A 23,861-nucleotide genomic window follows, 5' to 3' on the forward strand; every position below is an offset into this window, starting at 1 on the left:
TTTAATAAATGTTTTGTTTTCTGAAAATGTGAAAATGATTTGGGCAGAGCTTAGGTGCTAAACAACACAATCACAATACTGTACATTTTAAATCTCCATGTAATATACTTAGTTTGTACAAATGGAAACGGATTGAGATGCATGGCTGAATAATAATGTTTTTTTTTTTTCTTAATATTGCTTCTGCAGACGTCAATTAAAAAGAACTAAAACCACAAACAACAGACACTTGATGTCAGTTGAAGCATTTGGCGACATTTTTCTGGTACAGCCTCTTAAGTCTTGGTCCCAAATTCTATCCTATTTTCCTGCCCTCTGATACAGTATATTTAAACACTGCTTGAGGATAAGCTTTCACAGTTATTAGACATTGGATCGCGACCAGCTGCAGGGTCTCTCTTCTCTCTCTGGCACAGGTCTGATTGCTGATGAACATTCATACCAAATCATATAAACTGTGTCTGTAGCATTAAGGGATATATATATATATATATATATATATATATATATATATACACATTGTCACCACACCTTTTGTGTGGTGACAATTCAAACTTAGTGCACCTTCACCATTCAAAAAACATGAACAAAGGCATCATTCCAGCAGAAAGACATGAAAGGATCAGAAGCATCAAAGAGATGTCCACAACCTGACTTTTCCACATCTGTGACCTCTCGAGGGAAGCCTGGGTCTTCAGTCATACAGCGTGCTGGTGAAAGCATGGCCAGAAATCCAAATGAGTGAACAGGCTAATGGGAACTCAGAGCGATACCTCTTTCTGATCACGTCATGTTGGAAATATGGTCAAGAGTGGAAACTGCTTTTTGTATTAATATTGTTAGTAGGATTATTTAGTTACAGGACATTCATTTTTGAGCACTGCTCATGAGTTATTTAGGAACAAGCGTTAATTGCCCGCGGCGATGTCTTCTGTTTGCATGACATGACATAGCAGCAAACACACACACACACAACCTGGAACCACAGAAGTCGGCACTTTTGCTTGAAAAATTAAACAATTCATCAATTATCAATATAGTTGCTCATTAAGTTTCTGTCAAGGATATATTTGACACACACACACACAAACACACACATGCACAAGAAGAGCATTAATTTACCATTTCCCATATCTGTCTGAATTACTGAAATTATGTTATCTTACATTTTCTTACATTCCTGCTTAAAATCTCATTTAAAAGATAAACAGACCAATCCCAGCATATATAATATAAAGCTTCTGCACTTTATTCATTAGGTCCTCAAAAAGACACAGCGCCTCCAAAAGTAGGCTACATACCAGAGACGACAATGCTTTCTTGCTTCGTACTAAAGTCCCGCCTCTCACTGGGAAGACAGCCAATCATACTTTTTAAAATGGGGTGGTAATTTACGCGGCCAATCAGATCTAGTTAAGTTCAGTTTTGCCATTACAAGAGGGAGGACATCAATTCACAAGAACAAAAATAACATTTTGACCAGGAAAAGTTAAAAGATCACCACATCAACCGCAGGGAACATTCATGCCTAAACCAAATTTCTAATGTGCAGAGTTAACTTATTCCAGTTCCTGGAGCCAGACAAACGAAAAGAACAGGTACCCATGTTGGTGCGCCCATGTCGGAGTTTGTCCAGCTAAGACAACGACAGTGGAGATATTCAGAGGATTTGTTGTCATAAAAATGAAGCACTACACTGAGCTGTAGTTTCTATCGTCAACCCTGTCTAACTCTAACCCTATAAAATGTCCGTTAATATACTTATTGTTTTATATGGCTTCATTTAAAGTAATAAACATCGATCAACATAATGTAAAGGTGTCAGAGTAAAGTCAAAAGGCAAATTTTTAACTGCTGTCCATTGACCAGATGTGAAATTAGCCATTAAACGACCCATTAAAATACCTAATTATTTTACTACTGTTATTAAAGTCATTGTTTTGACAGCGCTGTGACGGCTGCATCGCTGCCGTCCAGTCATTTCTCCTGTTTGAGTTTGGCCAGCCTGAAGTCCTCTCTCACTTGCCTCAGCAGAGCAGGGCAGCACACTACATCCACAGCTGTCATAGCCAGAGCTTTGGCTGTCCTCAGGGTGAACAACTGGGCCTTTTCAGCTCCTGGCGCAGGAAGAAGAGCAGAGGAGGAAAAATGAAGCATCGAGTAAATAGAAACTTAACAGGCAAACCAAGTGACCTGGAAATCGGCTGAGATTGTCTGATCGCCTGATGCAATGCAGTTTCGTGAGATGAAACAGCATCTTTTCCCAGCAGACGCGTGCTGCCTTACCTGCTGCTGCGGTGTATTCCTCAGTGTGGTTCAACGCGTCGGTGCATATGTAGAAGAAAGGATGGATACCAGGGACGACGAATGATACGTTGCCAAAGTCTGTGGAACCTGCCAGATCATTAAAAAAATCACTGATAAGCATTCTTTGATGTTTCATTGCAGTGAGATCTGCTGCATTTCTTTTGCACAAACCAGGCAAAAACTGAAATAATAATGTCAGTTTCTATGAAATGTTTATTTTCACCTACCAGAGAAGTTGGCCGGCTGCTCTGGAAACTCAATCCCCAAGGCTTTTCCATTATTTTCATACAGGCTCGCCAGTGTAGCATTAGGCAGAATGTTATGGTAGTCATGGCTCGGGTAAGTGATCTCCACCTGAGGAAACGCAGGTACACCCCCATTCATAAAACATGAGGTACAAAAATGTAAGACCACCACACAGAAAGAGATTCTTCTCATATATTAATAGTATGAGACTCCATACATGCGCCGCAATGTGAGTTAAACCTGAGCCAAGTGCAGACGTAGGAGAAAAGCAGCCTGAAGACAACAGTGAATGATGTAACAGTGCAGCACTCAAAGCATAATTACAGGAATATGTTAAACAGGGCAATGTTACATAAGAGCACCGTCAACTTCAGCATCAGGGATATAATGTGTGTCCAGCCTGGAGGGAAGCAGCTAGAAGACAACATTTCTAGGTGAGCTTACTCTGCAGCCGGTGGCAACAGCAGCCGCCCTGAAGCAAGCCTCGGCTTTGGCCTTCAGGATGCAAAGATCCTGAACCAGCGGCGTGCGGATGTCAAACTGTAACTCAGTGTAGGCTGGGATAATATTGGGCTTCACCCCTCCATGTTTGATGATGCCTGGCGTGGAGAAGAACACAACGTGCACAGTGGAGGATGAGAAGGGATGCAGTCATAACGTGTATGGGTTTAAATGCCAACATTGTGTGCTGTTTCTGTTTTAAATTAGAAAGCTTCTACATTTAAAAGGCACAGGCACACACACACACACACACACACACACACACACACACACACACACACACACACACACACACACACAGAGCAAGGTGCAGACCAGTCTGCGCTTTGCTTAAAGTCCATCAAAATGAAAACACATTGCACGACTCCTCTGCAGCACTTCATGCGTTATTCACTACATTACACTTTATTTGTGCTTTATGAACATGTTCAGCTGTCTTGCCTTCTTCAGGGTGACATCTGAGGTTAATCTGGTCTCCTTTTATATACAGTTCACTCGTCTGCTAAGTATACAAAAGAACATTAACGTCATCCCGTCTTGAGGAATCCAATAAAAATACCATTAGTCTTAGTGAAATATAAGTGACCCTGAACACAAACATAATTTTCCAACAATCTTTTCAGAACATTTTTCAAAACACAGCAATCTCTTTCTGTCTCGGTACACATGTGGGCACTGACATAGGGTTGACAGGAGAGGGGTCCTCAGCTGGACTCCCAGCAGGAGTGTTGTGGTTCACGGTCAGCACCTGAACTCCACCACAGGGCCTAACCCTGAATACACCTAAAAAAATCTTAAAGGTCAACCTGTGTTTGACTTTAACACTCAATCTCTTAAATAAATTTAGAATTTTTCCCAAAAAGTTCCTGTTCCTGACAAGGGTAGGCAAACATGTTTCATGTTTGATGGACATGTATTTCTGAGCGCTGCTCATGAGTGCTTTGCTTGTTTTGTCCGACCAACAGTTCAAAGCCTTCAGATATTAAATGTATCATTTCTCATATCTACCTAAATTACTGAAATTACATTATCTTTAATTTTCTTACATTCCTGTTTAAAATTTAATTTAAGAGTTAAACAGACTGACCAATCCCAGCACAACATGTATAATACGAAGCTTCTGACCTTTTTTCTTTAAGTCCAAAAAAAGACACAGCACCTCCAAAAGTAGGCTACATACCAAAAATGAAAATGCTTGCTTGCTTCAAACTAAAGTCCCGCCTCTCCCTGGGAAGACCAATCATACTTAACCAAAATGGGGTGGCACTTTATGTGGCCAATCAGATTTCAGGGCCACCTTTATGCCTGGTCCTCACCGTGAATCCTCCACTCTGGTTTGATTTGCTGTCTGAGCACAGAGAGGTTGTTATAGGCCAGCACAGCAGCATCCAGGGCGTTCACTCCCTCCCAAGGGTATGCAGAAGCATGAGAAGCCTTCCCATGGTACTTCACTGACACCCTGAGAATTGGCAACACAGCAGGTTACAGGCTATTAGCAGTAAGTAGAGGTTAGTGGGTTCGTTATGAGGGAGAAAGCAGAGAGGAAACACATCCACATATTATGCTCTTAACAGGAACTTGCTCAAGGATTGCAACAGTGGACAGGAATGAGGCATCTTGCTGAGCTGGGTGAGCCATGAAGACGAGGTCGACGTCAGCGAACGCCCCGGCCTGGATCAGGTCAATCTTTCCTCCGATATCCTCCTCTGCAGGCGTTCCCAGAACAGTTATCTGGTGTAAAAAGTGTTACTTTTGGTCATTTGACAGTGAGCTCTTGTGTGTCAGTCATTCTGAAATAAGTGAACTGTGTTTGGCTTGAAGATGAAAGTTAAATCTTGACCTTGGAAACAGTGGTTGTAACTCAAGGTCCACTTACTAGCTTTTTCAGGGCTTTCAACATTACAGACTTCCTTAAAAGATGCTCTGATCGTACCGAGAGGTGGCCATGTTTAAATGAATGTCTCTCTCCCATATTGGACTGTATGTCAAGTTACCATACCTCGACCATCTCCATGACAACTGAGGAAGATGCAACTGAAGGCTCCAGGAAAAGCTTGGGTTTTTTTTTAAAAAAAAAAAAAAACAGGTATTAACAGGAATAAAACAGGTTTTGCAGCATCTGTAATACTTTCTGGATTGGACATGGATTTTTCTTCACTATATATTGTTTATTGCCACATCAGTCTTTGTTTTTATTGTTTATTTTGTATATTTTTCCGTCTTTTTTTGGTCTTTGTTGCCCGAATGTCCTTTTTTCTATCCAAGTGCATTGAGTGCAGTGTTTAAACTAGAGTCCGATTGCTTGTATGTGCACACATACCTGTCCAAAAAAGCTGATTCTGATTCTAGAGTTTAAAATTCTGGGATTGTGACATTACTTTGACAATAATACATGAAAGTATATATAAATATAGTAACATTAGTTTCTCTGATTTTCTAGGCTATAAAGAAACAATTGAAGAAACTGACTGACATGTTTTGAAAAGGGGTCAGAGTCATCAGAGGAGCTGGCTGAAGGATTTATGGAGATTTTTATGAGTTGATTGAGTGATTATTAACTCGTGATTGTTAACTTGTTCATGAGTAAATCAGTAAGCCGACAGGCCCCTGTTACCTTCACTGGGACAGGGAGGTCAGTCTGGTTTTCTAACGCAGCTTTGAGCCCCACGGCGGCGGCAGCGCCCACCTCAGCGATCAGGTTGTGGCCGCACGCGTGCCCAATACCTGGGAGCGCGTCGTACTCGCACAGGAAGGCCACGTTCAGCCCCGGATCCCCCTCCCCGCCACCGACCGGACCCCAGGTGGCCCGGAACGCGGTCGGCAGTTTGTAGTGACTCTGGACCGTCCATGTCCGGTCCTCAGAGAAGAAGCGGACCAGCCGGTTGTGCGCGAACGTTTCGTTTCCGGCGAGTTCTGGTCGGCTCCAGATGTCCCGACTCAAACTGTGCAGCTCGTCTTTACGCGCGTCTATACGCCGCTGGAGGGCGTCTTTCATCTGCTGTCCTAAATCCATGGGCATGTGTTGCTGTGCCAGGATCTACTGAGAGTCATATCAGTCATATTGTTGTCAAATTTCAACCAATCAGAACACGCAGGAAGTGGGCGGAGCCGCCGCTTTTAGCCGGAAGTAGTTTTACCGTTGTGCTGCCAAGTTCTGATGTCAGTGGGCAGTAAAACTTCCCACACTTAACTGAAAGTAATGCAGTCTAATACTACAGTCCTGGAATAAATCCTACCTACACACAGTGGTGGAAGAAGTACTGAGATTCTTTACTTAAATATGTCAAAGTACTAACACCACACTGTGAAAATACTGCATTCAAAACCTTCCTTTTGTAAAAGTTTGTCAATATCATGAACAAAATGCTTAAAGTATCAAATGTAAAGTGCTCATTGTGCATTAAAATGGTCCTTGTCATTGTTTTCCTTTTATATATGATATTTCTGTTCTAATATGTTTGTATTTTAGTGCTGTAGTTGTTTGCATTAATTTGAACTACTTCATATACTGTTGGGTAGTTTAAATTCCAGAAATGCGTTATAATCTGTAAGCTCATCATATGTTTGTGGCGTCGCTGTCCTGTGAGAGCCAAAAATCTCTAAAAAGGTGACTCAGCCCTGTTTTCAGCTTCATGATAATGCATTTTCCAGCTAATCTAAGATAATAATAGTAATATGATAATCATCATAATAAACTTTATTTGTATAGCACCTTTCAGTGTGTAACAAAGTGCTTCACAACGAAGAAATCACATGCACCAAGTGCTTCACGTAAAAAAAAGACATAAAATGAACATAAAAACAGGGGTAGAAAATTAATGCAAAATAAGATGGAGAATAAAATCCACTTGGTAAAAACGGTAAAAATATTATAGAATAAGGATGAAAATAAAGAAAATACATGACAAAAGATGGAAAATAAAACCACTGAATAATAGTAATAAAATAAAGTGGAAAAATACATTACATAGAATGCATAAAAGAGTGTATTTAAATAGCATATTTAGCTTGAGACCCAGGAGAATTTTCTCAGCCCATGAAGGAACACTTCAGTTTATCAGGAAAACTTAAATTCACACCCTGTGGAGATACATGGTTTTCACTCAACAGGAAGGGTATGAAAAATTGTAACCTGAAAGGTAACTAAAGCTATCAGACAAATGTAGTGGAATAAAAAGTGCAATATTTGCTTCTGAGATGTAGTGGAGCAGAAGTATAAAGTTGCATAGAATAGAAATACTAAACTAAAGAGCAAGTACCACAAACTTAGATCCCAGTAGAGTACTTCACTAAATGTACTAACACCATGAAGGTTCGTGTTGTTGTTGTTGAAATGTATTGTGTTATTCTGACAGGTGTTTCTATTATTTTGTCCACCTCATTTATATCAGCGAGGGAAAGCTCAACAACAGACCGAACATTATAGCAAGGCTGCATAGTTGTTGTAGCAAACTAATAATCTGAGTGCATGTGACCTGTAATCCACAGGAGTTTTAAGGGGAGTTTACAGCGTCACAGCTTTGAATGTGTTGCTCAGCATTCGGTGGTCTCAGCAGCCGCAGTTACCACGTTCACACCTCATTCCCAAACTCACGTCCTCTGCAGGACACACACACATTTCACCACTGTACAAGGAATTACTTGAGGAACACACTTAGCCATGATGAATCGTGTAATGTTTGGTGAATTTGTAGCCCTGTTTGGCTACGGCTCCTTTCATTCTTCTTAAAATGTGAGAAAGCGCACAAAAAAATGTGTAAGTTATGTGTTAATGTACCCCACGTTGTTCTTGTTGAAGCCATAAAAACGGTTTAAAGTGTAGAAAATGAAAGTCTTACAACAACCCTGAATATGTGGTATTTCTTTTGCTTCCATTTTGAAAGGGAGTTCCTTGACTTGTAAGCAACCAAATATTCATTCAATCCATCTGAACCCTCCTTTGGGTAATAAATGGAATAAGCATTACAAAATGACCTTCTCTTCTGAAGATCACTCTGATGGCTGCTCTAATCTTTTACTGGCTGATAAGCAATATCAATATCAATATCAAAGCAATATTTTTCTTTACATTTTGTGACTTATACAGAAAATATGTTGGCCTGTGCTTTCATAAATATTCATGCAACACTGCTTGCCTCCTCGTTAATGCCATATTGTGAAAATATATGCAGAAATAACCTCCTGTTAGACTCTAAATGAGCCTCTTTGAAGCTGCATCGCCATCTGTTGGCCAGAATCGCACTCTTCGTTTTCTCTTTCTCTGTTTGAACAAGCAGCATTTAACACAGCTTCCATCTAACTGCATTTAAATATTAGCTGCTGCTCAATTACAATCTGGAACAATATGTGGGTGTTTGTTCATAACGTCACAAAGCTCCAGAAACATAATCCCACACAAACTAACGCACGTTTTTGCATGTTAGTCACATGCATATATCAGAATGATGCTTCTCCACTGTGATGTGCCTTGACAAGATGAATCCCATGGCTTCTTTCAGGCTTTTGTGTTGATCTGTACTGAATGACAGTAAATGGAAGCTGGGACTAAAAGCCTTCACCGATCTGTCTGTCTGCACACAAGAGGGACCCAGAGTGACACGCTTTGGTAAAAGGCTCCTCTTGCACAGGGTTCAGCATTCATTACATCTGCAGTGAAAAGAAATCAGTATTCTGCTGCGTTTCATGTTTTACCTTGAACAGTTCAGAGAGTGAATAGGAAAAAGCTTTTAGGAAGAAAACCTTGACAATTATCCGGAGAGACCTCATTCTCATGGGAGTGACATGATTGAAGTTAATTCATCAGATTTTTTTTTTATTCATGTACAACAAACAAGAATGAATCGTTTCATGAACATGAACACAGTAAATTCATTTAATGCAAACATATTTCTAGTTTGGTGATCAAACACATGTCCTGGTTCATTTCTTTACACTTCAAATCTATTTTGTCTACAATGCATGCACAAACGCGACGTTGATGCACAATGAAATGCATTGAATAAGTAAGGGATGATGTATAGTGAGCAGGTTCCTATGGAGGAACAGCAATAGCTTGCTGGCCTGTCTCTCACTGTGCGCAGGCTGGCAGGCAGGATAACTTATTTCTTTACAGTTATTCAGCCTAATCATGTCAAATGTGCTGTGTTTTTCTTGGTGTATTTCAATCTTTCAATCTGGTCAATCTCTCTGTCCTCAAGTCGCTTGTGCCTTAATGTCACTCCTCCGGCGATCCAGCGTTGTCCTTTACTTTTCTTGTCTTTTTTGCTGGGGACATGCCATTCTCCAGCCACACATCAAGTGTTTTATCCTCTCCAAACAAATGAAAAGTAATGTACGGAAAATGCTCCATATTTTAACTAGATTGCCCCTTTAGTCTATGACTGTTAGGAATTCCTGAGCAGCCGCTCGTCTATCGACAAATAAACACCGCTCAAATTTATCACACAGCGCATTTACAAGTGTCGTCTTCTAAACTCATTCATCTAAATTTTGCAAACTAGTCGGATCACATAAGTGTTTGGACAGTCGTGTTTGTAACGTGTGTGTCACCTTTGTGCTGGTTTATAGTTTTAACTATGAGTGAGGTGTCTGCTACGTTTCTTCGCTCCTGCTTCATTGAACAAAGTCTTCGGGTTCTTGTCCCCTCCGCTGAATGTTATAAACGGGACGACATTGTTTTTAGCAGCTCAACTCTTGATATCATCTGGTAACGCCTTACATGAAATGTCAATTGTAATTATATTACTGGGATGATACACTGATACAGACAACATCTGTTCATCAGAGGCAAACTTCAACTACACACAACAGCATTAATTTGAGACTGATGGCGAGCAGGAGACAAAGAGGCGAGGAGAGAGCGGCGGGCGCAGGCAGGGCCCAGAGAGGGGGCGCCGCCGTCATCTCGAAGATATTCCCAAATTCAATCAGCAGTTGGACGCAGAGATGGCCAACAGTTCCAGCGAGGCAAGTGCGACAACGGCTCTTACCAAAGAGCTAGACAGGACCGCAAGTGAGTGGCAGAGACAGAAAACCCTGAAAGAAATGTACATCAACAGGGGAAAAGAAACAAAGAGCTGGAGAGGCGGATAAAGTACAGCAACCCAGAAACTCCTGACACGCAAAGATTGCCACTCAGGCGAGAGAAACTGCCAAGAGGAAGAAGAAGCGAGACCTCCAAGTAGATTATGAGGAGCTGCAGGTGGCTCACATAGTCAAGAGGAGAAATTAGCAGCTGAGCTTCAGGTGGAGAAGAAGAAGAACCAGGCTCTCTGAGAAGAACTGGAGAGAATCAGGGCTTCACACCAAGAGGTCAGCCTGAGTGTGAACACTGACAACAGTGTCAGACAGCAGGCTGAGACCCTTCAGTGTGAGCTTGAGAAGGAGCTCGAGCAGAGGAGTCTTACACTGTGAGGAGCTGCACGTGGCGTATACTCTCAGCCAGCAGAGGTCAGCAGCCAAACTCCAAGAGGAGAGAGACAAGAACAGGCTTCTCCAAGACAACCTGGTCAGGACCAAGGTTTCACACCAGAAGATGAGCCAAAGATATGAAGCTGATCTCACCACAGTGAGACAGCAGACTGAGACCCTTCAGTGTGAGCTGGAGAAGGAGCTGGAGCAGAAGAACCTCCTTCAGAAACACTGTGAGGAGCTGCAACTGACATATACACTATGCCAGCAGAGGTGGACCGCTGAGCCCCAGGAGGAGAGGGAGAAGAACCAATGTTCTGTTCCAGTGTGGGTCCGCTGGTGCTCAAAATCACACAGCGTGTCATTTGTAAAGATTCTAATCTCAGGTTTTTTGAGATCCAGTCACTTCCAGCAACATTTTTACTGGTGACTGATCACATCACATATTTCACCCTATAGACATACCAGTAAGCAGCTAGCCAACCTGCTGTTCGGTAAATGGTAACTGAGGAGCCCTTCAAAGGCATTTCAGTTTTTGCACGTGGTCAACCAGGTCTGTGGATTATCCTGGCTAAGAGGGACATACAATGTATTTATTTTATTTTACAGGACTAAGAGTCTAGAGCTATGCTAGTGGCGATGTGCATACACACAGCTGTACTTTGAAGCACATGTTGTCAGCATGAAATACGATAAGACAAGATAAGATTTATTAATCCCCACCTGGGAAAATTCAGGTATTACAGGCAGCAGGTAATGGCAAAAAATAGCAACAGAAATACAGAAATACAAAATGAAAGCTCACTATATATAAATGTACATTTTAAATATGTAAAAAAAAAAAAAAGTATATTGCCGCAAAGAACTATAAGAAAAGTTCCCATAAAAATATACTGCCAAAGATGCTGTAGAATTTCATTTCACTTTACACAGATTGCACATGGTGGATAAAGTGACTACAGCATTAATGCTATTGCACAGTAATAAATATGTATATGTCACAGTAGAATACCATTATGTATGAGGACAGAAAAAGCAATATTGGAAGGTAATAGGTGTATGATAAATCACACATTGGCGCAAAAAAAGAGAAAAAAATCGAATATGGAAACCATTGCTACAACACATGCCAGTATTATCACAATGATAAGACTATGTTGATGCTACGCTAATATGTTTACTATGTTGACTAGGTTTTCAAGTATTAAGTATTGAATAATTGTAATTGGTCACTTAGAAGCAGGTTTGGAAAAAAAAACAGTAATAATAACTGTTAATAATTGTAAACAAGAGGACTAACATGAATCTAGGGTTGGCCAGATCAAAAACAATGGTTGCTGTAAAAACCACTAAAGTAAGAGAGGTGTTTGAAGAGAAACTTCGCGAAACACGTGGATGAGGTTGGAATGACTTTAATGACATTGTAGAAATGTGATCTCAAAAATTGTATTTTATGAAGTGTTGGTGACTGTAAAAAAGAGAACGGTAGCATATTTAGCCAGACTGGAGGGTATTTTATTTATTTCTTTTCTACTTATTGCCTGTGGCTACTTGGATGATTGTACACATGTGGCAAGCAAACAATGCTTTCCCTTCAACTGGGATCTGGCCCCGTAAAAACAAGGTCAATTAGCGCTGAATGAATAAATACAAAGCTCCACAGCTGTCACACACAGCAAGTGTGTGTGTGTGTGTGTGTGTGTGTGTGTGTGTGTGTGTGAGAGAGAGAGAGAGAGAGAGAGAGAGAGCAGGTGTACATGTATGTGTTTTCTGTCTGTATTTGAGTTGTAGGTTAATTGGGGGCGGTTGTCAGTCACAGGAGGAGACATGTTGAACAGGACTCAGCAAGCTGACACTAAGACTGCCTCCTGACACGGCCTGTCTGTCAGCTTACTTTACGCCCCGCCGGTGACGCTGACACTCTCCATTGTGCACCAATTAAGTGACATCGAAGGGAGGCAGCCATGTGTCACTTCATTGTCTTATTCGGGGATTTGCCCTGCGAGCATGTGTTTAATTTCCCATTATTACATGTTTTTGGCCTTGTGTTCTGCTTCCACAAAGAAATTGGGATTTTTAAAAATGAACAGTGGTTTAAAGTTCATTTCCTGGTATTGATTTGACCTCTAAAATCTCATCTCTGTTCATCAAAGGTGCATATTTAAAAGGGTTTTCCATGAAAAAAAACTTAAATGGCTTAAATGTGACTGAACCTTTTTGTTTTAGTATGCACAGATTTAAATAGTCCACGCCTCTATCTCCACCTACCCCTCTGCAGCTCGCCTGAAGCTTCAACTGTACACTACACAATGACAGCTGGTAATACAGCAGTAAATCAACCATACGCATACGACCTGGAAACGAATTCAGAAAATGAAGAACCCAAAGTCGTGAAGTTTTCTCTCAGAATTATTGTAATGAACATCACCATCATCTAATTCAGTTGTAACCGTCTGACAAACTGGAACGTTTGCCGTAACTTTCTTTGTTGAAGCCATATAAAATGTCCTGCTAGCATCTGACATGAATCATCATGTAGCTTAGCAGGCTAAAGTTTTCTCGCATTAGCATTAACACTGCAGGTCTGTTTGGACACAGTCAACGGATAAAACATGCGAGAAATAAACTTTCCAACACGTTTGTTTTTCATTGGAGGGGGTCAAACAAAAGTGATATGTGATTGCATCCACATATAAAAGCTCTGTTTGGTTTGATACGAGCACATGACACATGCATTTTAGTCAATATTTCAAGCAGCATGGATATTTTAGCTTGAGCCACTGGTTGTCACACCGAGACGGAGTGATGCATGACTTATGATGTATGCAAGCAGACATCGCAGCAGCAGGGTGCCCCAAAGGAAGGCTGGCTTCACAGTTATGATGAATTGATGGGCTCCTGATGACAGCATGTCTCTGAAATTGGAGATGAAACAAACAACAGACTTTGCTTGGGTGTGTGTTCGTGTGGTCACAGCTAGACTGTGGTCCTTAGTAATGTGTTTGTGCCTTTGCTCCAGACTCAGCCCATGGAAGCCCATATCTACCAGTGCAAAAAAAAAAAATGCTAAAAAGCTCTACTTTTACTGCTTTATATTCCATCATGTTTTCAATCGCCACCTGGCACCTGCATTTTTGGAATCCCTTTACATAAATAAACACATTTCCACCATTACTTGCAGAAAAGGCACAAATTGGTGCATAAAAAATCACCAGAATGCAGGAAATGATGTGTTCGACGCTCCAAATTTCATGGCGGACGACCCCAAAACCCTCTGCAGAAAATGTGTTCCCCTCCATCCTTGATCACAGCCAAACCATTTTCCAAAACATGCTGCTGTGTTGCAGAACTTTGAATGTATTTTTCTTTTTACAGTTCCCATCTGTTGATTTCCGTTCTGCCAATATATGATTGGCAGACAAACTGTATCATGTTATATCACAGTTTTGACTTTCTGCCTCACGAGTTTGACTTAGTAAGTCAAAATTCTGACACACGAACTTTTAAGTTTTTTAAGGAACAAGTTTGCATCTATTTTTTCTTGTTTTTTTGGGCTTCCGTATTAACTACCATTTCGTTTTCTTTCCAACAGACACAGATGAGCCCTGACAAGTTGTCGATGAGCCTAATTCTTAAACATGAGGTTCCAGCTGACTGAAGGAAACTGACAATGTGTCAGCCGTGCTTGCTCTGTCCTGTCAGCATCGCCATCAAACAAAATGCACCCTTAGAGGAGACCCCCCCCCAGAAACCCAGCCAGCAGCGTTTCAATAACACACAGCAAGCTGCTTTGGTAGTTGGAAAATGTCACCCGCGGGCCTCAGAAATGTGAGTGTGCATGTGTGGGTGAATGTGCAACTTGACAGTCCCGTTTCTGTCATTAATGTCACATCAGTGCACACAGTGTGCCTCGGCGTTCTCCAAGCTGGAATACATTAACACCTCAGTTTATCAAGTCATCCTGCATCTTCAGGGGGTGGAGTGGGGGAGGGATTACACTGTGCAACATTTGTTCTTGTTTTTATGATTGAACGCAGCTTCATCCTGGTCTCTAAGTAATGGAAACCCCTAAAAAGTGACTTTTTTTTTACACTGTCAGGCCTCATATTAAAATGAAACAGTTTATTGCTGCTTCAAGTCATTTTAAGCTAATAAAAGCTTTTACATTTTCTGCTTTTGACACCCTTGTAAGAAATCCTCTGGCACACAGATAGTGGCACATTTTCTCAGCTCCAGTTACAACAGACATGAAGTAATTTGTTGCTAATGCACAGAAGCAGAACCTGATAGTCTGTATTGGCAGGGAAAGCCACTGGGGAAGGAGACGCCATCGCACCATCCACACAGTGCAAAAACATCACAGCAGTGAGGTAAGCCGTCTCACCGAAATCCAAAAACCTGGTTTCTGTTTGAACAGAGCACATTTTTCCTTTCTTCAGGTGGGGTCAAATATTTTATAGCGTGTCCACACAGCTGCCCTCGCCGCTTCAGAGGCAGCACTGCCGTAGCGGTGCCCTTTCTTTGTTTGACAGCGCTGAAAAGGCTGCTGTCTGCCTCAATAACATCAGCCTTTGTGGGCAGCGTGTTGAACAGTGGGAAGTGTACAAGTTGTCCCTCGAACCACAGAAGAGCCGCAATCAGCACAGTGTGTGCAAAGTGGAGCTGAAGTGTGGACTCGAAAATGTTATCTCAGTGCGTTGCTGTGCTGGATGGTCTTTTAGAATAACTGCAAATAAATCAGTGCATGATCACAAAAGGCAGCTTTGGTAAGAAAAGCACTCACATGTATTCCACCCCATGTTCACCAGTGATGATGAAGCTGATAAATGTATATGAAAGTTTTAATTTCATGTTTTACATCAGGAAGCTGGAGCTGAAAAGGCAGCACGTCCAAGGAGGAGACTTGTTAAAAACCATTGCTAAGCCCAGAGACAGTTGGCACAGTGACCAACAGCTTAGCCTGGTTTTCCTACGACCCTCGTGTACTGCATTCGAGAGGTTGAAGGTCTCCTTTGTACACTGTAAGCTTAATTTGTAGTCTCCACAATTTAGTCTGTGAGTTCCTGAGGGGCAGGATTATTTTCAGTTTTCTGCTCCACAGGAGGGAAGAGACGTCTCCCTCTCTCCTCTTCAGAGGATCCCCAGCTCCGATAATTGCCACGAGCAGAAAGCGTTTAAATAAAACATAGACTCTGGTGATGCCAGGCAACTGTGGGGCCAAAAGTCTGCAGGCATGACGGAGAGATCAAACAGGGATCAACGTTTCTCTCTTACAGTGAAAAGGCCAGAGACAACACAGGAGAAATGTCAGTTTTTTTCAGCTCTTTCAAAGGGGCAGCAGGGAAAGTGCTGCGTCAGAATAGTGGACCTGCCTACAGTCGGGTTAGGAAGCAGAACGCAAGCGGAGCTGCTGTTAGACACAGACAGATAGAGAAGAGCCTCACTACGCAGTTTTTCAAGAGAAAAAACAAGACTGCAGGTACAAAAGGACTGAAAGTACAATTTATCATGCTTTTTTCTGTGAAAGATACAAATACATATATACTGTATGTGTATACATATATACACATATAGACATACATATATCTATATAATATGTCACACTTATCCATAATAATGGTCTAAATTACAAAAAACATCTTTATTAGTATTCAGGCTTAATTCATGTCTAACTGTCTACAGCTCGCGGCTCTGTGAGGCTGCTCAAAGCACAGCGGTTGAGCTAATGCTAACGTCAGCATGCTAACATGCTCATGACCATGCTAACATTACTTATTTAGCAGGTAATGTTGACCTCTTTAGTTGAGTGTTAGCATACTAACGTTTGCTAATAAGCATGAAACACAAAGAACATCTGACGGCTTTGGTGTTGCAGGCATTTGGTCAGAAAGCAAAGTGAAGCTGAAATTATAACCTGATGGTGGCGCTAGAGGACGAGCTAAGGGATCAAAACAGTTATAACAATTCCTCCTGAGGGGCTCATTAATGTGTTGAACATGTTTAATAGCTATCCTCCAAACAGTTGTCACTTAGAACCACAGATGTCAGCCTTGTGGTGGAGCTCTAGGAAAACGCTAGGGTCAAGCAGGTAATTAAGATGTATCCTTTGAGCACCATGAACGTTTGTACAAACTTTCATGGCAATCCATCCAACAGTTGCTCAGATATCTCAGTCTTAGATGGAGAGACTAAAGAGAGAAAGAGAGAGAGAGAGAACCTTAATCAGACCACGTAAATAGTCTGTGTTTATTCCAAAGAAAAGATTAAATTCACAGAGTCCCGGTGTGTTAATTTTGCACCTAAATCCCATAATGAGTCCATACATTTCAACTTAAAAAAATAGTGCATTCCTATTGTGTGTGTGTGTGTGTGTGTGTGTGTGTGTGTGTGTGTGTGCCTGAGCGCGCTGCCTTTCTGTCTCTCCATGTCTTCACATTCTTGAGCCAGCCAACATGTCAGGGAGAAAGCTTGAGTGTTAATTGGAAGCTCTCCCACGGGAACTCGTAGGCGTCTTCCTTGTCCTCTGCGTTTATCTGCTAATGTGATTGCCACGGCTCTCTCGGATTCAGAGCTACTCCCGAATAATGAACACACTTAATATTCCTTTCAGACGCATGTGACCTGTTGTGCATGAATGATACTCGAGAATTAAAAAAAAATGAAACCCCAGCTGACACAACTGCATTTATTGTATGACAACAGACACAGCGGTGTGTTGTGGGGTTAAATGAAGCCAGCTTTGATGCATGCCCTCTTCTGACGCTTAAAGCATATTCATGTTTTCAAAGAATCCTTTCTGGCAGAACTTACATTCAACGCTGGGCTACAGGAATGCTTCAGCCTTGGTAAATACGCTTTTTTGCTCTCTTGCCAACAGTTGCAAAAGAGGGTTGATAGACGCTCATGCACGCGCAGTAAATATAAGATGCTAGCTTAGCTTAGCACGGAGACTAGCTGGCTGTCTCTCCCAGTTTCCTGCCTTTATGATAAGGTGAGCTAACCGGCTGTAGCTTCATACTTTACAAACATGAGACGGTATCAATCTTCTCATCCAACTTTCCATCAGAAAGTAATTAAGCATATTTCCTAAAAAGTCAAACTGTTAACAAAGACAGTTCTGATGCATGCCTTCCTCTGAAATGTGCAAGAAATTCTGCATTTTTATTGTGTATGTGCATGTTTTTGTGTATGTTTTTATGGTATGGCCTATGGTTAAACTGAAGGCGAATTTTCACATTGTGGGCAATAATTAGTAATTCATAAACCCTCTGGATGTCATGGTTTCGAGTGTTAGTTTAGTTATTTCCTGTTTTATGTTGAAAGTTTACCTCATGTGGCATCTTCTATTTACTTCCTGTGTTTTCCCGCCCTCCCACCTGATTGTTAGATTTCTTTCACCTGTCCCTCCTTAGGCTTCCCTGGATTGGACTGTTTGGATTTATGGACTCTGCCCCCCCGTTTCTTTGGATTTTGTTTGTCTTTGGACTTACTGCTTTGTTTTTGACCCTCTGCCAGTTTGACAGGAGATGTTTCAAGGAGGATAACATCTGTGGCTTAAGCCTAATTTATCATACATCCTGCTCCTGCCATGCTGCCTAGATATTAAATCTTTGCACATGTGAAAAAGCTTAAGTGAGATAATGTGCGGTCATGAAATTACTTTTGCCTAATTAGGTTTTGTCACAAGAAGCTAATGGTTCTCAGAAGAATTTCCTATTTTCCTATATATGTCTGCGTGAAATAGTGTCTCAACATAGATATAAATTAAATTATTATTCCACAGCATGTTGTGTATTCAAACCGTATGAATCAATAAGATAACTTATTCAGATGCCCATATATAATTGATAAATTGAATGTATAGATTTAGACTCTTGCTAGAATCACAGGGACAACACAGTCCCAACACAGCATGGAATTGTACACGGTCAGATAATTTCATCTCTCAGTCCCAATTAATGTTTAACAGTAATAAAGAGGAATAAGATAATGATTTAAATACAAGTTACTGCAGCTGTACGTTACACGGAGACTCACTCAACAGCCACCATCACAGACTCAGCCTTAAACAATCAGACAATCATCATACAGGATGTGAAGACAGAGTTACTCTCCACAGGACGCCGTTCACAGCCTGATTAAAATGGGAAGCAGCAGTGTCAGATGTGGAGTCTGTTGTGAAAAAATGTTTCCTGGTTTTGGGTAGTCACTGATTATTTCTCAAAAAAAAAAAAAAAAAAAGGCAGAATAACAGCTTGATTTAAGAAAAGCACCAAATGTGTCCAGTGAAGACCCTCAGCTCCGTATCTGTTTGATCGTGAGTGGTCATGATGTTGGGCCTTTCTCTTACATTCTGTTTTATCTATGTCTGCTTTGGTCTAATAGTATTTTTATTGCAAAGCCATCATCTGTGTTGTGATGCATGTTTTGTGTGAGTGTGTGTGTGTGTGTGTGTGTGTGTGTGTGTACTGTAGACGATCAGTATTTGAGTCATTGCTGTTTGTGTTATTGTGTTAATTGTCTATTATTTACAGAAGCCTTGCATGCTTCATACAGCCATCTGTGTAGCACTTTGTTGCACAGCAAATATCTCAGCAACTATTGGTCAGATTCACGTAAAACCTGGCATGGATAGTCGTGAATGTCAGCAGTGATTTGCACTTATTTTAGTGGCTACACAAATTTTAGTGTGGCCCCACTTTGAGGGTATATTTCTGCAACAAAACTAGTGGCCAGATTTCAATGAAATGTACGTGGAAACTCATGGACCTCAGACGGTGAATCCTAATATATTTGGTGACAACAGCCACCATCAGATTTTAAAATCCAAATTTGCATTTGTACCCAGTAAATAAAAGAAAATCTGATGTTATACTCTGAGCAGAAAGGCCTTCAGCAGGGGCAGAGAACCTGTTTCCTATCAAGGACTATTTCAGATTTTATAACATCCTTTGAGGGCCATACTAAATTATTGAAGACATATATCACTCTAACCTCTAAATTGCAATGGCTGGAACTACTTCGTTTGGGCGAGGGGTCTGATGTCAGATGGTAGTGATGATGATGATGATGATGATGATGCTACTCGTAGCTGCTCTCTAGGTCTCGGTCAGTCAGTCTTAACCAGAGCTGAGTTGCAAGAGTCAGTTTTGAAAGGATCTGCTCACAGCAGTAGCTCATTGCTTTGAATGATTTCATGCTACAGGCACATCAGCTGGTTCCACATTAAACAGCAAATGTGTTCAGTTCCTCTTGTTTACTTTTCATGTCCTGAAACCTCTGAAGGAGTTTTCACACTCAGCAGCATATTCAGATGTCATCTTTTGTTCCTGCAGAGCAGGAACATGCAGTGTTTCCTCTTTTCAGCTACACTTGCCGCAGCATTAATTTCACTTCAATTGATTTCACATTTGAAAGCAGAGAGCTGAGAAGCTGCTGGAGCTTGAGGTTCAGCTCTGTGAGGTAATCGGTGATGTCCACCATAAAGGCCACATCACACAGACACTTGCTATCACACGTCAGGTTTTTCTTCATCTCTTTGAATTATTCCAGGCAAACTGACAACAATTTTACTTTGTCCGGTGCTCGCAGGTCCACAGCAGCAACAAGGCTCTCCTTCACAAATTCTCCTTCTGAATGAGGTTTCAGCTTCTTGGCTACTAGCTCGCCCGCCACAAAACTTTCATGCATGCACCTGCATAAAACTGTCTCTGTTAGAAGACGTGGTCTTGTGAAAGCTGCTTGTTGGCCAAAGCAAACTCCCTAAAGAGCGTTAACTTCATCCAAGCGCATTTGTCCTCACAGCTCATCCAGTTTAGCATGTTTGTAGCTGTAATAACTTGAGATTAGCCTTTTTCATCGCTCGTCCCCACAAGCCAACTCAGGCACCCTGGCTTACCTTTTAAAAAAAATCAACAGAAAAATAATCGTTTGTCCATTTTACTTGGATGCACGACACTCCATATCTGCACCATATCTCCAGCTGCTACATGCCTGTTGCATTCAGGGACCACTGGGAAGAACATGTTAGTCTACTATTTTGTGTTATTATCTTTATGTTTGAAAAAAGTAGTGTTTTTTTGTCTTTATTAATTGCCTTGTGGGCCGAATCAAATGGCCTTGAGGTTCCAGTTAGTCAGCTGGTTCAGCATTTTGGTTCAGGACACAACATCGCCCACAACTTCTGAACACTTGTGCTTCCTAAAGTTTGACTCTTAATGATGTTTAGGCCTTCTAACTTTTCCTCTTTAGTGCTACAAACAGGCCAAAGTTTAGACACAAGAAATATCAACCTATGGAGGACAAATCGCCATGAAATTAACCAAGAACGTTCATGGTCCCCATGGATGAACCATTGACATGGCTGACACTGCATTACATTTCCTCTAGTGCCACCCTTAGTAAAACATGTGCATCTCATCTCATACTAAATAACAGATACATACTAAATTTACAGAACACATTCAGGCTGACAACGAGATGAAACCTTTTGATTTTAATGATCCCACAGTCTGGCAACACCTTCAGGATAAACTTGTCACAACTTGTAGGAGAGAAAAATTACATTCTTTGTAGTACGGTATGGAAGAAGCCGCCTTGTGTTGCTTGTTTTGTCTTGTTTTTCTGACAATTACCCGCATTTTTGCATTTTCAGGTCTCGCTTTCTTTGTTTGCTTTCAGCTTCCAGGTAAAACAGCTTCCAAAACAAAAGAGAAAATGGTGATGTTTTCAAACTCTACCTTTTATTCTGCTTATAGGACCAACCTCCTGCCACACCATTTCTTATCCTCTATTTATCTTACCAACATCCCTACTGTTGCCATCCATTTGGGTTTGATTTCTATAAACACACACAAAAAAGCTCTGTGGGAATGACTAAAATTCAAATTTCTTACAAAGAGAGGCACTTATGATGTTAGTAGGAGCATCATGCAAAGCCACACAAGCACACAAATAAAAAACAATAAAAACATCACCAGGACAGGAAACTTTTGAAGCTTTTTTGCAGATAAAATTGTTTTGTCTCTCTATCTATGAAAATGAAAGACACACTTTAACCTTCATTTTGTGAACAGTGTTAAAGTGAAAAGATGAAAAAAAAAATCATTTCCAATGTGTTTATAGCAAGCATTAAGAGTTCACATGAATGCCATTTTCTAATGATTATAGCCGAAACCTGCCGCCTTTCATAATGTAATATTTGGCTGTCTGTCCCCAGCTCCCAGAGCTCGTACATCAAAGCAGTAATTTAGACACCTTCTCTGATGCCACAGACCTCCGAACACTAACTCGCTCACACATTAACACACAGAAACACACACTTGGCGAAACAAGCTGTGATTTGCACAGAAAGCCTCGCATTCGGTGAATCTGAGTTTGGAGATCGTCAGAAGATAAAACGGATAAAACGCTGATTTCGCTGTAGGAACAGGTGTCGCTGCGTGACACGTCATTAATCAATCGCAACTTAACAATGAACTCTTGACTCTGGTGGTCGTGACCTCTAACCTCATCCATGAACATTATTTGAGAGAGACTGATGGGGGTTGAACCCGTGTGAACCCAAAACTGTGTTAAACTGAAACTGATAAAACATGTCTCCAAACATTACTCGTATTCTGAAAAGAGGCTAAAGCAAACCGGATAACCTGCAGATACAATAAACACACAAAAATGGCTTTGTGTTGTGATTTCCAACAAAAATTAGAGGATAAGCAATGTGATATTTTACATGTGTGATACCATGAAAAGACCAACAATGAATTCATCCTACAAGCAAGAACTGTCTGTGATTTAGCTTGTTCCTCATATGCTAATAAAGCTCCATTGTTGGTCGACATGGGTGCTACAGTTTAGTTTAATTGGATGATACATACACCTCCTGAAGCCATAAATACTCAGAAATACTCACTAGAGCACCAGTCTGTTAAAACTAGTCCCCACCGAGTACGCAATTTACCCTGTTTCCAAAGTTTCTGTGGCCACTTGGGGGGTGGTGGCCCCAAATATTTTTTGATGTCCCCTCTGATGTCTTCATCTCTGGACAAATAGCTTTACTTGTTGGCCAAGTAACTGCTAACTGCTAGAACTGCTAACTGCTGCTAAGTGTAGCTGCTGTTAGCTGGGTTAGTAGTACTGCTAGTGCTCTTGTTAGCTGACCCTGGCTGCCAGGAGCCAAACCTGGCAAGAAAACCACCTCAAAATTGTATATTAATTGTCATCAAACTTGCTAGTAGGACCGCTAAAGTTAGCTGCATGGCAGGGGGCGGTGTAATGCACATTCAATGCTATTGGCTATTGTAACCACCAATCAATAGCCGCAACAAGACCCTCGAAACAGGAAATACGTTGTTTAGCTGCAGCTAAAAATGGCACTATTATAATGGTGAGAGTGAATCAAAACAGAGCTGAGTTCCCTGTGGGTTCGTCACCATGAGCGACCCCGTTCACATTACACAAAATCATCTGAGCCATGTCAGCTTAAGAATATAGATTCACAACAGCTTTTTAAAAAATCAAAGTCTATGTTCATGACCAGTTCTTGACAAAAACAAAAAGAATATCACCAGAATTATCCTCTTATCTCTAGATTTATGACCATTTTGCCGAAAAGCAGGGGCCAGCCCGAAACATACAACACAGCCATATACTAGGTTTTGATCTGATCTTGTTCAGAGATGTTTATACTGGCATACTAGGATAAATTTCAATGCGAGCAAGCTCTTAAAGCAGTGGGTCTGCTTGACCTTGAACAGCAAGCACGATAATTTAATCTGTTGCTGTGATGAATCCCAAAAAAAAAAAAAAAAGAATTCAAGCTCTTGAGAGCCAAGAAAGGAGCCACTGACAGAAATACAATAACATGTTGCAAATAAATAATTCAAGATATAGGAGGTGAACCTCTTTATGCTCAAAAAACGTATAATGATCAATCGTTACTGACGGCTGCCATGTTGATGAGAAATGATTTTCAGTACTGCTGTGCAGCGTTAAGGGGAGGTAGTGGAGGGCGTGTGCCGGCGCGCACTATTACTAAGCAAAGAAAAAGCAATCTATCTTGAAGGACGACGACAATCCTGGCATGGTGATAGGCCCAAATAATAACAGAGACTGATCACGACACTCTCATCCACTGCCTTTCAAATCCACTATCATCCAACCAACTGTGGAGCACTTCTTTTGTGCCGTCTCCAATACTCTGCAGAGTGAAACGCACAGGAGCACACACCGAAGCACAATAGTATAAACCAGGTGACCTTGTGCAGTTGTGGTGCGGCGGCGTCTCCATGGTGATGCACCTGAAATGCTAAGAAAGACAGCTTTTTGTGGGCAGCTCTTTCAGCCCGCTCAGCTTGCAAGTCAGACATGAGACTGATAATTGTCTTAATTTGCTGCAG

General features: G+C 41.3%; 1 protein-coding gene across 1 annotated transcript; it reads right to left on the reverse strand.

The window, feature by feature from the left end:
- Positions 1 to 1,223: 1,223 nt before the first annotated feature.
- Positions 1,224 to 6,104, reverse strand: LOC121618725 (peptidase M20 domain-containing protein 2-like). Its single transcript, XM_041954291.1, has 7 exons — positions 5,669 to 6,104; positions 4,637 to 4,785; positions 4,371 to 4,513; positions 2,998 to 3,152; positions 2,535 to 2,661; positions 2,287 to 2,394; positions 1,224 to 2,117 (listed from the first exon to the last, which is right to left on the reverse strand). The coding sequence occupies exons 1-7, from the start codon at positions 6,071 to 6,073 to the stop codon at positions 1,978 to 1,980; spliced, it is 1,227 nt and encodes a 408-aa protein (XP_041810225.1). The 5' UTR covers positions 6,074 to 6,104; the 3' UTR covers positions 1,224 to 1,977.
- Positions 6,105 to 23,861: the final 17,757 nt, after the last annotated feature.

The sequence above is a fragment of the Chelmon rostratus genome, chromosome 15, assembly GCF_017976325.1.
Source record: "Chelmon rostratus isolate fCheRos1 chromosome 15, fCheRos1.pri, whole genome shotgun sequence".
NCBI lineage: Eukaryota > Metazoa > Chordata > Actinopteri > Chaetodontiformes > Chaetodontidae > Chelmon > Chelmon rostratus.